This window comes from Rhodotorula paludigena (genome assembly GCF_050403205.1).
Source record: "Rhodotorula paludigena JCM10292 DNA, Rt_paludigena_JCM10292v1_ctg56, whole genome shotgun sequence".
Lineage (NCBI taxonomy): Eukaryota > Fungi > Basidiomycota > Microbotryomycetes > Sporidiobolales > Sporidiobolaceae > Rhodotorula > Rhodotorula paludigena.
In genome coordinates this window covers 116,330-130,753 of record NW_027481402.1, presented here as the reverse complement: position 1 = coordinate 130,753, position 14,424 = coordinate 116,330, and the positions used below count along the sequence as shown (strand labels likewise).

The 14,424-nt window shown below is 66.7% G+C and overlaps 6 protein-coding genes across 6 annotated transcripts; 3 read left to right on the top strand and 3 right to left on the bottom strand.

Moving 5' to 3' along the window:
• Positions 1 to 626: 626 nt before the first annotated feature.
• On the top strand, positions 627 to 3,659 carry JCM10292_004661 (uncharacterized protein; the record flags this gene model as incomplete). Its single annotated transcript, XM_076651763.1, has 11 exons — positions 627 to 1,011; positions 1,081 to 1,161; positions 1,219 to 1,750; positions 1,812 to 1,963; positions 2,026 to 2,108; positions 2,169 to 2,358; positions 2,452 to 2,525; positions 2,586 to 2,760; positions 2,820 to 3,370; positions 3,433 to 3,567; positions 3,627 to 3,659. The coding sequence occupies 11 exons, from the start codon at positions 627 to 629 to the stop codon at positions 3,657 to 3,659; spliced, it is 2,391 nt and encodes a 796-aa protein (XP_076502732.1).
• A 161-nt stretch (positions 3,660 to 3,820) lies between these two features.
• On the bottom strand, positions 3,821 to 6,035 carry JCM10292_004660 (uncharacterized protein; the record flags this gene model as incomplete). The annotated part of the gene is made up of 3 exons (XM_076651762.1): positions 3,821 to 4,369; positions 4,428 to 5,805; positions 5,875 to 6,035. 3 exons carry the CDS (start codon positions 6,033 to 6,035, stop codon positions 3,821 to 3,823), a joined length of 2,088 nt encoding a protein of 695 aa, XP_076502731.1.
• Positions 6,036 to 6,298: 263 nt separating this feature from the next.
• On the top strand, positions 6,299 to 8,574 carry NCS2 (Ncs2p; the record flags this gene model as incomplete). Its single annotated transcript, XM_076651761.1, has 6 exons — positions 6,299 to 6,350; positions 6,416 to 6,494; positions 6,571 to 6,744; positions 6,811 to 7,015; positions 7,097 to 7,703; positions 7,766 to 8,574. 6 exons carry the CDS (start codon positions 6,299 to 6,301, stop codon positions 8,572 to 8,574), a joined length of 1,926 nt encoding a protein of 641 aa, XP_076502730.1.
• Positions 8,575 to 8,774: 200 nt separating this feature from the next.
• JCM10292_004658 (uncharacterized protein) lies at positions 8,775 to 10,251 on the bottom strand (the record flags this gene model as incomplete). The annotated part of the gene is made up of 6 exons (XM_076651760.1): positions 8,775 to 9,035; positions 9,116 to 9,340; positions 9,463 to 9,481; positions 9,545 to 9,606; positions 9,687 to 9,806; positions 10,237 to 10,251. The coding sequence occupies 6 exons, from the start codon at positions 10,249 to 10,251 to the stop codon at positions 8,775 to 8,777; spliced, it is 702 nt and encodes a 233-aa protein (XP_076502729.1).
• Positions 10,252 to 10,692: 441 nt separating this feature from the next.
• JCM10292_004657 (uncharacterized protein) lies at positions 10,693 to 12,132 on the bottom strand (the record flags this gene model as incomplete). Its single annotated transcript, XM_076651759.1, has 2 exons — positions 10,693 to 11,387; positions 11,448 to 12,132. 2 exons carry the CDS (start codon positions 12,130 to 12,132, stop codon positions 10,693 to 10,695), a joined length of 1,380 nt encoding a protein of 459 aa, XP_076502728.1.
• A 675-nt stretch (positions 12,133 to 12,807) lies between these two features.
• On the top strand, positions 12,808 to 14,186 carry JCM10292_004656 (uncharacterized protein; the record flags this gene model as incomplete). Its single annotated transcript, XM_076651758.1, has 2 exons — positions 12,808 to 13,222; positions 13,279 to 14,186. The coding sequence occupies 2 exons, from the start codon at positions 12,808 to 12,810 to the stop codon at positions 14,184 to 14,186; spliced, it is 1,323 nt and encodes a 440-aa protein (XP_076502727.1).
• Positions 14,187 to 14,424: the final 238 nt, after the last annotated feature.

The following is a 14,424-nucleotide window of genomic DNA, read 5'->3' as shown; positions in this document are numbered from 1 at the left end:
ACCCTAACCCTAACCCTAACCCTAACCCTAACCCTAACCCTAACCCTAACCCTAACCCTAACCCTAACCCTAACCCTAGGAAAGAGAGCACCAGAGGATAGAGGAAGGGGAAATTGTTTGCGGGAAGGCGGCGCTGCGGTGCGCCAGAGCAACGAGTCAGGGTGCCGCCCGTACGCTCACGCCCTGCACCAGTGGTGGACGCACGGTGCATGCCTCGACCGGATGCACGGGTACGCGCACGCAATCGCCCGAGCAGCAGAAGCTGAGCAGCGGAGGAGACCAGTGCGCGGCGCTGCAGTACACTCAACGGCGAGGGACTGCCCAGCTCATACCTGCCCTTTGGAAGCAGTCGAGCCGCGGTGCATGCAATACAGCCCGCCTGAGCATGGTCGCGAGGAGATGAGCGTGCACACTAGAAGCAGGAAACAACGCGACAGCGGGGCGGCAACAGCGCGGACTCGCGCGAGACGAGCAAGACTGAAACGCAAAGCAGCAGTACCAGCGCCACAGACCACCCACAGAAGACCTGAGCGGGTGGGAGGTGCGCGGTCGACACCTTGAAGCTCTCGCGCTCGTCTCGCAGCTCGCCGCCGCTCTGTCCGCTCGGCCCGAGTTGCTCCGCCGCGATGCCCGTGCGGACGCGCTTCGACAGCGAAGAGCCCCAGGAAGCGCCCGCTCCTGCCCCTGCCCCGCCTGCGCCCGCTCCGCCTGCGCCTTCGCCTTCGCCGGCCAAGCGCACCGCCTCCGCACCGCCGTCGCCCGCACCGGCGCTCAACGGCGCATCGCCCAAGAAGCGCAAAATCGTCGAGTTTGACCACGAGGCAGAGCAAGAAGCGGCGCAGCGCAGGGCGGCTGGAGCTGGGCAGAACGGGGCGAACGGAGCGAACGGAGTGAACGGGGCACAGCACGGCACGCTCAAGGGCAAGCGCTGGACGAAGGAGGACAAGCAGCGCGCAAAGGACGAGGCCTTGCGCTTGCTGCCCGGCAGGAAGGCCCTCCCCGTCTGGGGCGGTGCGTCCTTTCCGAGCTCTCTCTCTCTCTCTCTTGAAACGCAGGGCTCACACACTCGCACTCACGCAGGCAAGGATGCGATCCTCGAGGGCGTGCAGAAGAACGACACGGTCATCGTCCTCGCCGACACGGGTTCCGGCAAGACCACCCGTGCGCACTCCGGCTCTCACCTTCCGCATCCGCAGGCTGACCCACGCGCACACACAGAGATCCCGCAGTTCCTCGTCCGCTCGTCCATCCCCTGTGATGCGCCACGCATCGTGTGCACCCAGCCGCGACGAGTCGCCGCGACGTCGCTCGCCAAGCGCGTCTCGGACGAGATGGGCACGCAGCTCGGCGGCCTCGTCGGCTACACCGTGCGCTTCGACGACCGCTCTTCGCGCGCGACGCGGCTCAAGTATGCGACCGACGGCGCCCTCCTTGCCGAGATGCTCGCCGACCGCGACCTCGACAAGTACGACGTCGTCGTCCTCGACGAGGCCCACGAGCGCAGCCTCCGCACCGACATGCTCATGGGCTTCCTCAAGGACATCCAGCAGCGCCGCAAGGACAAGGTCCGCGCGTTCCAGGCCGACAAGGGCAAGGGCAAGGCGCGGCCTTCGGCGCAGAACGGTGACACGGCGGCGACCAACGGTGCGAACGGGGACAAGGCCGCAGACAGCCGCGACCCGACAGAGCTCAAGATTGTCGTCATGTCGGCCACGATCGATGCCAAGCGCTTCAGCGACTTTTTCAACAAGTGCGCTGCTTTCGCGTTCGGTCGCTTCGCGTTTGACGAGCTGACCCCGTCACGATCACAGCGCGCCTGTTCTCTACGTCCAGGGGCGGCAACACAAGGTTGCAATGCATTACGCGACCGAGCCGCAGCCAGACTTCTGCGACGCGGCGCTCAAGACCGTCTTCCAGATTCACAACAAGCTCCCGCCGGGCGACATCCTCGTCTTCCTCCCTGGTCCGTTTGCCGTTCCTTTACGTGCGCCGGTACCTGCTGACTCACGTTTGTGCGATGCTCAGGCCAGGACGAGATTGATTCGCTCGCGTCATCCATCAATGCGTACCTGCCCGACCTCGAAAAGACAAAGTCGCATCTCGGCACGGTGCGTCGAGTCGCGCTTCCGGTCGTGTGGACCGCCCACTGACCCTTCGAGGACCCACAGCTCCTCGTCACGCCTCTCTACGCCAAGCTTCCGCCGACCGACCAGGCCAAAGCGTTCGCACCAGCGCCGCCTAAGACGCGCAAGGTCATCCTGTCCACCAACATTGCCGAGACGTCCGTCACAATCCCGGGCGTGCGCTTCGTCGTCGACAGCGGGCTGGCGAAGGAGAAGCGGTACCATGCGGGCACGGGTGAGTCCCCACGTTCCTTGTCGCCATGGCGAGCTTCGACCCGTCGAGCGACTCGACGACGGAGGGAATGCGCACTTACACACTCGCATCCAGGCATCGACTCGCTTGTGACGGAGAGCATCAGTCAGTCCTCGGCCAAACAGCGCGCCGGTCGCGCAGGTCGTGAGGTGCGTCGTCTCGCTCGCCTCGCTCGAGACACCCTAACCCAGCTTATGCACTCTGCACAGGCCGACGGTTATTGCTTCCGTTTGTACACCGAGGCGTCCTTCAATGCGCTCGAGAAACGGTCGCAGCCCGAGATCCAGCGCGTCAGCCTCACCTTTGCGCTGCTACACCTGCTCGCGAACGGCCAAGACGACGTGTTCGCGTTCCACTACATGGACCGGCCCGACAAGGATGCCAGTGCGTTCTCGTGACCCGCTCCATCCACAGTCCCGCGCTTATATCCGCTCCCTCCGCAGTCATCTACGCCATGATGACGCTGCACGGCCTCGACGCGCTCGACGCCAAGGGCCGCATCACGGCTGTCGGGCGCAAGATGGCCAACCTTCCGCTCGACCCGGTCTTTGCTCGCGTCGTCCTCGCCTCGTTCGCCGAGGGCTGCCCGCGCGAGATGCTCGACCTCGTCGCGCTCCTCGGGAGCAAGGACCAGCTCCTGAGCGTACCCTCGGCCGTGCGGGACCAGGCGACGGCGGCGCGGCAAAAGTTCGTGCACCGCTCGGGCGACCACCTCATGCTGCTCAACATGCTGCGCGCGTACGAAGAGCTCGACGGTAAGGACGAGCGCAAGGCGTGGTGCCGCGAGAACTTTGTCAGTCACAAGGCCATGCTCGCGGTGCTCGACGCGCGCAAGCAGCTCCGCGAGCGTGTCGAGCGCTTGCAGCTTGGTGACTGGGAGGCGACTGCGGGCGACGAGCCCGAGCCGATTCTGAACGCACTCATCGGCGGGTTGTTCGCCAACACGGCCTTGCGGCAGGAAGATGGGACGTACCGCCACACGCTCACCAAGCAGGTGCGTTGTTTGCGTTCCCCTTGGTTGCCCCAGGGCACATGCTCATCGCGCTCGCTTTGCAGCCCGTCGCAATTGCCCCGGCCTCGACGCTGCACAATAAGAAGGTCCCGGCGATCGTGTACGACGAGCTCGTGCTGACGACCAAGACGTACGCTCGCACTGTCTCGGCGATCGAGCCGACGCAGATTCGCGCCAAGGTGCGTTGCTCCGTCTGTCCGCGTGTGTACCTCAAGGCTGATCTCCCCGCGCGGATCAGGCCCCGGCAATGTTCGCCAAGTCGCTGCAGTAGACACACCTCCCCTTCTCTCGTTCACCCCCTCATATCCTCGCAATCGCAATCTCGCTCGCACCCGATTCCCTATGCCGTCAGGTCTCGCGACTTCCCGTGACGCGACTTCGAACGCGACAGCAGCCATTAGCCCGTGATAAATAGAATTTGCGTCCAGCGCACTACGCCGACTCGTCCGTGTTCCCATCGTCGCGCGTAAGCCTCCCCTCCTTCCTCAGCAGCTTGCGGCGCCAGTCTGGGTCCCAGCCGTGCCTGACCTCGATCCCCTCCCGCTCACACACCTCCCTCCCACGTCTCGCCAGCTCCTCGTCGATGTCTTCCTCGCTCACCTCGTTCTGACCTTCGCGAAGCACCGCCTCGCGCGCCTCGTCCCTGAAGCGGGCGAGCGCGCCGTCCTTGATCGCACGGGCGACGTTCGACTCGCAGCGGAGGCGGTCGAGCTGGTGAATGGTCGCGAGGAGGTGAGCCTCTTTCGCCGGCGGGAGGGAAGGGTCGAGCGAGAGAGCTTGGAGGACGGGCGGTGCGGGAGTGAGCGGGGCGCGTGCGGGTTCAGGATGCGGAATGTCGGGCTGGTTGGCGGACGGCGCAGCAGCGACGGCTGAGGGCGGCGGACTCGGTGAGACGCGCCGAGGTGAAGGAGGGCGCGAAGGGAAGTGCTCCGGGTGGACAAGGAATGGCGCGATCGGGAGGTGCGAAAAGGGCTGCTGAGCCTGTGAGGTGAGTAGCAGAATCAGCTCTAGCTCGATGCATAGCAGGCACGCAACGCACTGCCTTGCTCGCCTCGTCGTCGAGGAGGAGTGTGCGCTTCGCACCGCGCTCGTCGCGAGCAGCGAGAATGCGGGCCTTGGCCTTTTTGTTAGGTCTCCACGGCGCACTCTCGCCCGCTTCGGCGCCCTCGCCAGCGGCCGCTGGTCCGCCCTCCCCGCCCTCTCCCGCAGACCCCGCCGCCGCGCCCTTCTTCCGCTCGATGGCCTCCCTCGTCTGGCGCGCATGCTCTCCACTCGCGCGCTGCGCCTCGCCCCTCGCGTCGTCTTCGAACCCGAGGAGCTCCCACACGCGCCCGAGGTCCTTGACCGTCTCGATGTCGCCGAGATAGTCTGCGCGCGAGAGGCCCATCATCTCGCGCGTGACGACGAGCGAGAGGACGTCGCCCTCGGCGGGCGCGGGCGTGTAGGGCGGGACTGGGCCGGCGGGCGAGTCGCGCACAGCGGGCAGGCGCGAGGGCGGGATAAGGTCGAGGGCGGCGAGCATCGAGAAGACGTTGGGCGCGCGGGCTGACGAGTAGACGATTGGCTGTATGCGCGGGGACCCATCCCGACGCCCGCAGATGTACTCGAGGAAAGTGGCGAGGTACGGGCGGACAAGCGGAACCTTGCTCGCCCAGCTGCTGCGCTTGAGGCGGCACAGGAGCGTGTGATTGAGATCGAGAATGAGCACGAGGGGCTCGAGCGCCTCTGCGTCGGGCGAGCCCGGCTCGAAGCGCGTGCTCGCTTCGCCCGACACGGCGCGCAGGTATGCCTCGCTTGGCGGGACGGGCGGCGCGATGCGCCGGTCGGTGCGCTGTCGCCGCTGTGGCGGGAGGTACTCGCCGTTCGGCCCGTACGCAGGCTGCACGGGCGCATACGGCGTCGGGGACGGCGAGCGTGAGCGCGACGACGGACGCGGGCGCGCCGGCGGGTCATAGCGGCGCTCGCGTCGCGCGGCGTACTCTTCGTCGCGTGCTGGCCGTGCATCGTCGCCGCGGCGCCAGGAAGAGTTCTGGAAGCCACCGCGCTCACGATCTCGCCATCCGCCGCGCCATCCGCCTCTCCCTCCTCTCCCACCGCCGCCGGAGCCATCTCTACCACCACCGAAGCCGCCATCGAAAAGCTGTGACGGTGGCGGGGCTCCGCTCCCGTAGCCTCCTGCAAAAGCGCCGCCGGACACCCAGGCCTGCTGGTCGTGCAAGTGCGGCGACGCGTAAGGCGCTTGATTCGGATGGAAGGGCGGCGGGGCGGGGTAGGCGTGAGGTTGCTGCCAGGCGGGCCAGGCAGACCAGGTTGCTTCGCCGAGCCAAGGCGAATGAGCGTAGCCGTAGTAGTCGCCGGGAGGAGGATAGCCGAAGCTGGGGTGCGGATGCGGGTGCGAGGCGGGGTGGTCGAACGAGCTTCGGGACGGCGAGAGGGGGTTGAGGACGGGTTGTTTGCAGTGCACTCGAGGCTAAGAGGCGACGAACCTGGAGGCGTACGCCTGATACGGGCCGTGTGAAGGGTGCGAGGGAGCGGAAGGAGCGGATGCGAAGGGAGGAGGCGGTCCGAACGCCGGGTTGAAGTGCCCCTGGGCGCCCTCCCTGTAGTTTCCATCGCCATAGCCCCCTTCGTGTGTCCAGTGCGCCATTCTGGGGCCTGTGTGCGCGGTCAAGGCGAGCGAGATGAAGCGAGACGACGAGGCGGCCGGGCGAGTGCGCGAGAGCATGGGACACGGCGGCGCAAGCTCTGGGAGGGTCCAACAGTCACTCTGAGCAGGTCTATCCTTCGACTGGCGCCGTCAGAGCGGTGCGGCGCGGTGTGAACGAGGGTGAGCTTCAGCACCGCCTCGCTCGCGCTCCTTGCCGTCGACTACACGCTCTGCACAGCGCCAGGGAGCGCGAGGAGAGCGTCATGTCGTGTGGGAGACCCACTCAGGACGTACAAGACGAAGACTCGCCTCCCAGTGCGCTCGCTCCACACTCTCGCCATCATCGTCGCTGCACTCACCTCTCCGTCGCTCTCTTGCAGCCGCACCGCCCCCAGCGCAGCTCTGCGTCCGCTGCAGCGCTCCACCAGCCATCCACAACGTCGGCGCAGCTTACTGCCAGTCCGTTCCGCGTCCCCTCACCCGGCCAGTCCTCCTCGTCCTCCCTGACCCCCTCCCTTTCCCTCCTCTGCAACAGCCCCTGCTTCCTCAGCGTCTTCACTGCCCGCTTCAATCGCGCACTGTCAGGAGCACGCACCGTCAGCACTGCCGGATTCCCCGCATACGACACGCCGCAGACAGGGCAGCCTCGCTTCCCCGGCACTCCCCAGGGAAAGATCCTCGTCGCGTGCAGCGGAGGGCACAGCTCGCGGTGCGTTGCCATCACCGACATTGACATGGGTGCAACGCTCGATTCACGCTCGCCTCGTAACCACAGAGCCCTCCTCGAGCTCGTCAAGTCGACTCACTTCTCGCACCTCGCTCCCCCCGACTTCAACGCATCCCCTGTCACGGCGCCCGATCCCGAGCGCGAGCAGCGACCGGCAAAGAAGAAGGGCAAGAAGCACGGCCTGCCCAAGCCGCCGCCCTTTGCGGGGTGCGAGGTCGTCTATGTGGACGAGAGCAGCTTGCCCGGGAATGGGGTGCGTGGCAGAGTCCACCCGCGTAAAGTCTTGCACGTTGCTCCGCATCGGCTGACGCTGGTCACGCTGATTCCTGCACAGCCCGACCGCACAGAGGAAGTGCGCGCGCTTGTCGCCGAAGCTGCACCCTTTCTCCCCTTCACCGCCCTCAAGCTCGAAGACGTCTTCCTCTCCTCGTCGCCCACTGCCACTCCGCTCGCCGTCACTCCCTCGACCTCTTCTCTTCCCGCCGTCTCCGCCCCCGCTTCGCCCCTCACACCAACCGAGCAGCTCCACGCGCTCCTCGCGCCTCTCTCGCCCACCTCGCGCGCCGCGCTCCACTCGTCCCTACTCCACATGCTCCTCCTCTCGCACGCCCGAGCGCGCGGCGCCCAGGTACTCCTGACAGGCGAGACCTCGACGCGCATCGCCGTGCGCATGCTCGCCGCCATGAGCGAAGGCCGCGGGTTCGCCGCCGGCGAGGCCGTCGCGGCAGAGTATGTCTCGCGCAACTCGCTCGCGTTCGAGGCCGCCGAAGTCCTTGTCGTGCGCTCGCTCGCGCTTTCGAGCCAGAAGGAAGTCGAGTACTACAACGCAGCGAACGCGCTGCGGAGTATCGAGGGCCAGAAGGGCGAGGAGCGGACTGTCCTCCTCGGGTCGGCGCTCGAGACGAGCGCAAAGACGAGGACTATTGGGGCGTTGTGTGAAGGTGCGCATGCAGTTGGTCTTGCTTACTAAGATCCGAGCACTCAAACTCGCCCTCCCGCGCAGATTTCATCCTCTCGCTCGACGCCTCGTTCCCGTCGACCGTCCCGACCGTCGTTCGCACGGCCCACAAGCTCGGCTTGCGCTCCTCCTCCGCTTCGGCCCACCTGTGCGCCGTGTGCGGCTTGCCCGCCCAGCCCGACGCTGCGGCGTGGCGTAGCGCAATCACGATTTCGGACCTGTTGCGCGCGCAGGCGGCGCTGGGCGAGGAGAAGTCGAGTGCAGCGGGTGGCGAGCTGAAGCGTGCGGAGGAGGCGCCGGTCAAGGAGCAGGCAGAGCCGACCGGGGCGAGGCGCGCGCCGTACCCGCCGAGCGCGGCCCACCTCCTCCCCACACCGTCGGCAAGCGACGACACCGCGGCACCGTCAACTGCACCAGTGGTAACACCGGCTCCCACTGCCGCACAACCACTCGCGACGGCAGACCCGGAGGCAGACCTCGACCTCGCATCGCACGTCTGCTACTCGTGTCTGCTGGTCCTGCAAGAGCCCGCGACCTCCTCAAGCGCGGGCGGCGCATCTCGCACGCGCCGAGGTGGCGCAGCAACGGCGGCGGCGATAACAGCGCCGACAAGTGAGCCGAGGCCACAATTGGTCCTCCCGCCGTATGTCGGCGAGGCGGTGCGCGCTGCCATCGCGGCTCGCGCTGCGAGTGCAGCTGCGAACGAAGAGGCGAGCGACGCGAGCCTGTCGCGAGCCGGACTCGGTGAGGGGAACGGGATTGTCGGGACGAGGGAGGTGCAGGGGAGTGAGGCGCTGCGGCGCGAAGTCGAGGGCTTTCTGCTCGATGACGGGACAGAGGGACAGGGGCCCTAGTCTCCTCTCCGTCGAAGCAATAGAGCCGTATCAGCGAGGCGGGACTGGCACGGGAAAGGACTGCTTTGCACGAAAAGACGGGAAAGGCGAAAGTAGTGGGGAACATGCAACAAACGACGACGACAGAGGGCGAAAGGGGAAAGCAGACGACGATCCGACTCTAGGCGACAATCACGCAGTGTATCGGGGGCGGCCCTCCCTCACAGGATCACACACCCGCAGCACCCGCCGCCTTCGTCGTCCCGCTCGGCGCGTCTCCTCGCGTCGCGCCTCGCCCGCTCCTTCCCGCCCGCACCGCCGTGGTGGTCGTCCTCGGCGAGGTTGTGCCCGCCGGCGCCCTGCCCGCGCACGAGCATGGCCGCGCGCGTCGCCTGCTCGAACGTCTCGTCGACGCCGTGGTTGAGCAGCGCCGAGCACTCGTGATACGAGCGGGCGCCGATCTGCGCGGCGATTTGCTGGCCCTGTGCGGTATGCCAAGCCCGTAATCAGCCCTGGCCTGTGCGGGGAGAGCCGAATCGAGATAAAGCGAGGTGAAGCGCACCTGCTCGGTCGTGACAAACCCGCCGCGCTCGCCGCCGCCGCTCTGCATCGCCTGGTCGCGCAGGTCCTTTTTGCACCCGACGAGGAGGACGGGGATGCTCGGCCCGCAGAGCTCGCGTACCTCGTCGATCCACTTGACCGTGACGTTCTCGAGCGAGTCGGGCGTGTCGAGCGCGAAGGCGATGAGGATGACGTGCGACTTGGAGTAGGACAGTGGTCGGAGGCGCTGCGGAGGGAGCATCGGAATGTGAGCGGCTGAAGTCAGATGATGGAGATGCAGCCGTGCGGGCGAGCGTCATGCCGCCGCCGAGCGCAAGCACAGGACCATCTTGTCAAGCTGCAGCTCACCTCATACTCTTCTTGCCCTCTGCGTGTCACAAGTCAGTCAGCAAGCGCGAATGTGAATGCAGGGGGGAGGAAGAGCACGCACGCCGTGTCCCACAATGCCAGTTGCACAGCCTTCCCGTCAAGCCTGATCTCGGCAACATAGTTCTGCGCGCAATGCCAGCGTGTCAGACACAGTTCAATACGTCGTGGCGCATCGAAGGGAGGCCAGACGAGACGGTGCGCACCTCGAAGATGGTCGGCGTGTACTCCTGGGGGAACTCGCCCATGGCAAAGACAGAGAGGAGGGACGTCTTTCCGCACGCGCCGTCGCCGACGATGACGAGTTTGCGGCGGAACGCGCCGCCCTACATGGTGCGTCCGAGCAAGTGACGCGCGAGGGAGACGCGGGATCACGGAGCCAGACGGGGGATGACAGGTCGACGAAGGGCCGGAAGGGTCAGGTGGAAGAGCGGTATCGGTAGATATAGCGTCGAGTGTGATGCCAACGAAAAGCAAGAGTCGATTCGAGGCGGTGCAAGCGAGTTATCGACGGGAAAGGTGGGCGAGGGAGGCGGTGCGCGCGAGAAGGGCGATGCAGCACGGCGCACACGGCAAGGGGGCGGGCAAGCGGGTGCGTGTGTGGAGGAGGAGTGTCTCTCTGGTCAGCACAGTCCTTGCAGCCCCGTCCCGAGTGAGCGCGCGAGGCGGGAGAGGGTCTGTGCAGGACGAGGTGGGGACCACCCGACGCAGCGCGGGCACGGGGACGAGCAGCGCAGAGGAGTCGACGGAACGCACAGGCTGGTAGCTCATCCTCGTCCGACGCGCTCACTCGCTGCAGCAGGCGAGGCGAGACGGCGCGAGCAGCGCTGGCGGCTGCGCTGCGATTCGGAGTCTCCGCGCCGATCGCTCGGATTTACGCCTTGAGGCGGGCTCACGAGCTTCCACTCGAGATCTGTCCTCTGTGCAGTGTCAGAGCAAGCGAAGCTCGCGGAACAGTGCAGCAAGGACGGCGTCCATAATTTCTTCGTTCCGCGTTTGTTCCGCGCGCACCTGTCGCGCCCTGATCGGTTCATCACCACTCAATGAAGTGCTGACTGACTGGGAGCGGGTCACTGAATGAGCAGCGAGGACTTGAGCCCGAGAAGTGCGAAGAAACGGCAGACGTGAAGAAAGTGAGTGCTCGTTGCTGAAATGTATGAATCGCCCAGGGTCGTTGCGCTCCGTGAGTCCGTCCACCCGCCCGCATCTCACTCAGAGCTCATTCCTCAGCGAGCTCTCCCTCCCCGCAGGCGGGCTCCACCGATGCCTCGCCAGTGCCCTCGCGGCGCCCTCGCGCTCCTGCACCGACCGCGTGCGCCCGTGCGCCGATGCCGGCAGCGCAGTGTACGGGTCGGTCACTGCCGCTGCTCCGCGTGCAGGGACGCTTGCGGGCGAGCCGGGGCGGAGCGAGGGCGGGGGAACAACGGATGGGGGCGCAGGTGCGTGCGAAGAGAGAACAGGCGGCAAGGGTGCGGTGCGGTGTTGCGACGGCTTCGGCGGAGGAGGGGGAGGAGCGGGGCGTTGAATGAACGGCGCAGGGGAGAGAGACACAGGCGGTGCGGCTGACGAGGCGAGGGACGACTGGCGCTGCGGGCGGACGAGCGTCGCGGGGCGGTTCGGCTGGACCTGCGGTGCGACGCTCGCCATGCGCATCGACGGCCTCACGCCCATCTCGCGCTGCGTGCGCTCGGCTTCGTCGCTGGTATGCTGCGCGGCGAGCGACCCAGCGGGGACCTGTGCGTCGTCGAGGAGCGCGTCGTGGCTCGCGCGGCTCCAGCGCTTCGAGAGGGCCTTGTCGTCCAGGAATGTGCGCGGGAAGCCCGACGGGTAGTCGAGCTCGTCGGCGTAGCGCGGGAGGTGGCGCACGCGCTTGATGAGGTAGATGAATCCGAGGAGGGCGACGAGGACTGTGCGAGGAGAATGTCAGCAGGCGAGCCAAATCTTGGAAGAGCGACATCGAGACGCACCAATGGCGATGATGACGGCGATCCCAAGACCGAAGAGTTTGTTAGACGGCGAGAAGATGCTGCCTTCACTGCTGTCGGACGCCGCGGCAGAGGCTGAAGGACTGCCAGACGAAGCGGAGGAAGCCGAAGTGCTGCTCGTCTCGACCGAGTCTGACGAAGTAGGCGAGGATACGCGGGAGCTCGGGGAAGACGACGACGAGTCTTCAACTGCGGACAAAGAGCGCCTCGCAGAGGAGACTGGCCGCCCAGTCGATTCGGTCGCGCTCGACTCGGTCGTCTCGATCTGCGACGTTGCCGTCGTCGCCCGAACCGCTGCACTCGTGGTCGGTCGCCGAGCCGGAACGGTTGTAGTCGTGGTCCTCGCCGCCTCTGCCGTTGTCGTCGTCTGTGCCGCAGCCGCCTTGGGCTGACGCGCTCGTGCAGCCGTGGTGGCGGCAGCAGCAGCAGCAGCAGCCGCAGCAGCCTCCCTGTCGTCCGTCTCCACGGCAACGAGCTGGCGCCGAACGAGACTGTGCTGCCACGCACGGCGCTGCAGCTCGGCGCTGTCGACCAGCACCGCCGAAAACGCGGCAGACGAGGCGGCAAGGGCGGGTGCGAGTGGCGGGGGAGGAGAGAAGGGCGGCTGAGGGAGGGCAAAGGCGGCGGTGCTGACTAGCAGCAGCGTGTAGAAGGGCGACCCGCGCATGGTGGAAGAAAAGGGCTGTTCGGGCCAGGGACGGTGTCAGCTGGAGGGGCCTGCCGTGAGTTCCGGCGGAAGACGCACCGGAAAGGTCGCAGACCAGTACACGGACTAGAAAGGAGAAGTGGAATCCGACCAGCGGATGGGCAAAGCAGCGAGAGCAGCGGCGGACCGACGAGTGACGAGCGACGAGCGGGTGTAGGGGAGAAGGAGAAGAAACGCGAGCGCTGGCTCTCGGTCCGTGATGCACTGCCCAGAAGAGAGAGATGCCCGAACCTTGCATTGCAGGCATTTGCGCCCGCCGAGGGAGGGAAGGCAGGACGAGCGGAGCGACTGCGTCGGGCGAGATGGCGGGCGACCGACGCAGCAGAGCGACACAGCAGCAAGAAGGCGCGCCCGAGCCCACGGGCGTCTGCTTTGCGGTGCTGCACGTGCTAGCAGTGTGCTTGCGCGGTCCCTAGTGGAGGTGCAGCGAGCGTAGACACCTCAAGGGAGTGGGGACGGGAGGAGCGCAACGGCGAGGATCAGCGACCACAGCACGGGGATCGCTGCGACGAGTGGCAGACTAGTGCTAGTAGACAGTCGATCACTCTGCACGTTCACTCGACTGTGCACGAGCTGAGCGAGCGTGCGTCGTCTGCTCAACTTCTTCGGCTCGTTCCGCTCCGGCTACTCACGGCGATGGTGACGCTGCTCGACCTGCCGAGCGAGCTCGTCGCGCACATTGTCGCGCTCTCTGCGCTGCCAGATGCGTCTAGCGATGCGCTCGACCGCACGCGGCTGCGGCAGCACGTCTGGACGCTCTCGGTCGTGTGCCGCGACTGGGCCCGAACGGCGCAGCGCTTCCTCCTGGGCCCGGACCCTGTGCGCGTCTTCCATCTGCGCCAGCTCGCTCCCCTCGTAGAGCTGGCAGCGGGACCGAATGCGCGGGAGGACGGCATCCTGAGCCTCGTGCGAGCACTCGACGTCGAGTTGTGGGGCCAGGAGCACGGCGCAGAGCTCACGCGCGTGCTTGAACGGTGCACGGGGCTCGAGGAGCTCGTCGTGACGCACGTCGAACGGCTGCACCTGGCTGATTGCGCCGCCTACGCGCACAGTGCGTCTCTCGATGCTCTTCTCCCGCTTCTTTCGCTGAAGTTCGTCGCTCCGCAGACCTGTCTGCCCTGTCCTTCCGCCAGTGCACACTCGTGTCGGCGTGGTTTCCGCTGCTCGACCCGCCTGCCACCCTGCCGAGCCCGCGACCCGTCTTTGCGAGCCTGACCCGCCTCGACCTCCGACTCTGTTCACTCCGGCGCGACTTTGTCCCGTTCTCGCTCGCCGACAGGTCATACCGCCCGTTGCCCAACTTGCAGCACCTCCTCCTGCACACGGGCATGCACGACCAGTCGCCCGCGACGGTGCGCGCGCTCGTGCGGTCCGTCGCGCCGCAGCTGCGCAGCCTCTCGCTCGACTACACGGCCGACGAGTTGATTTTCCCGCCCTTTGAGGACGGCGAGTCGCTCGCGTTCCCGCAGCTGCGCACGCTCGGGATGTACTGGGACGCCGCCTACTCGCGCCTCGTCGGCCTCTCGCGCTTCGTCCTCGGGCCGTCGACCTCGAGCGACCCGTCGTCGCGCACGCCGCTGCCGCCGTACCTCCACGTCGCACTGTACCCGGCCGCGCTGGATGGGCTGCGCGCGACGCTCGTCTCGGCGCTCGAGAGCCGCTCGATGCGCGCTTCGATGCGTGGCTGGCGCGCGGTCGAGTGCCTCTGCGTCGAGGGGACGCTGCGCGACCTCGACCTGACGCGCGAGGAGTGGGAGGGCGCCAATACCGACGAAGACGAGGTGGGCGAGGTGCACACGCGCGAGGACAAGCCCACGCAGGCGCTCGTCGACGCAGCCGAGGCGGCGGGAGTCTGTCTCGTTCTTGAGCCCGCCTCGGACGACTCGGAGGACGGCGGAGGACCCAAGCGCGCAACGTTCGAGCGCGGCTTCGGGACGAGCTTCTGGCGCTTCGTGCGCGAAGTCGACGAGGAGGACAAGGTTTTGATCAGAACTTGGTCACGTGCGGCGGAATAAAGCGTGGTCATGCGTCGACGTCACTTGATCGGCACTCACCTGGAAAGGCTGCGCAGCCGACGACGTGCGGCACGGGCGATCCCGCTGACGACTTGGCTCGTCGCTTCGCATCGCTCTCTCCGCACGTCGCCTCGCCTGCACTCGAGCAGACCCGACTCGACTCTACCACAGTGCGTGCACCGTAGAGACGCACATCCGAACCCGCGCTGACCCATACCGCACTCTGCAGCACCTCTCC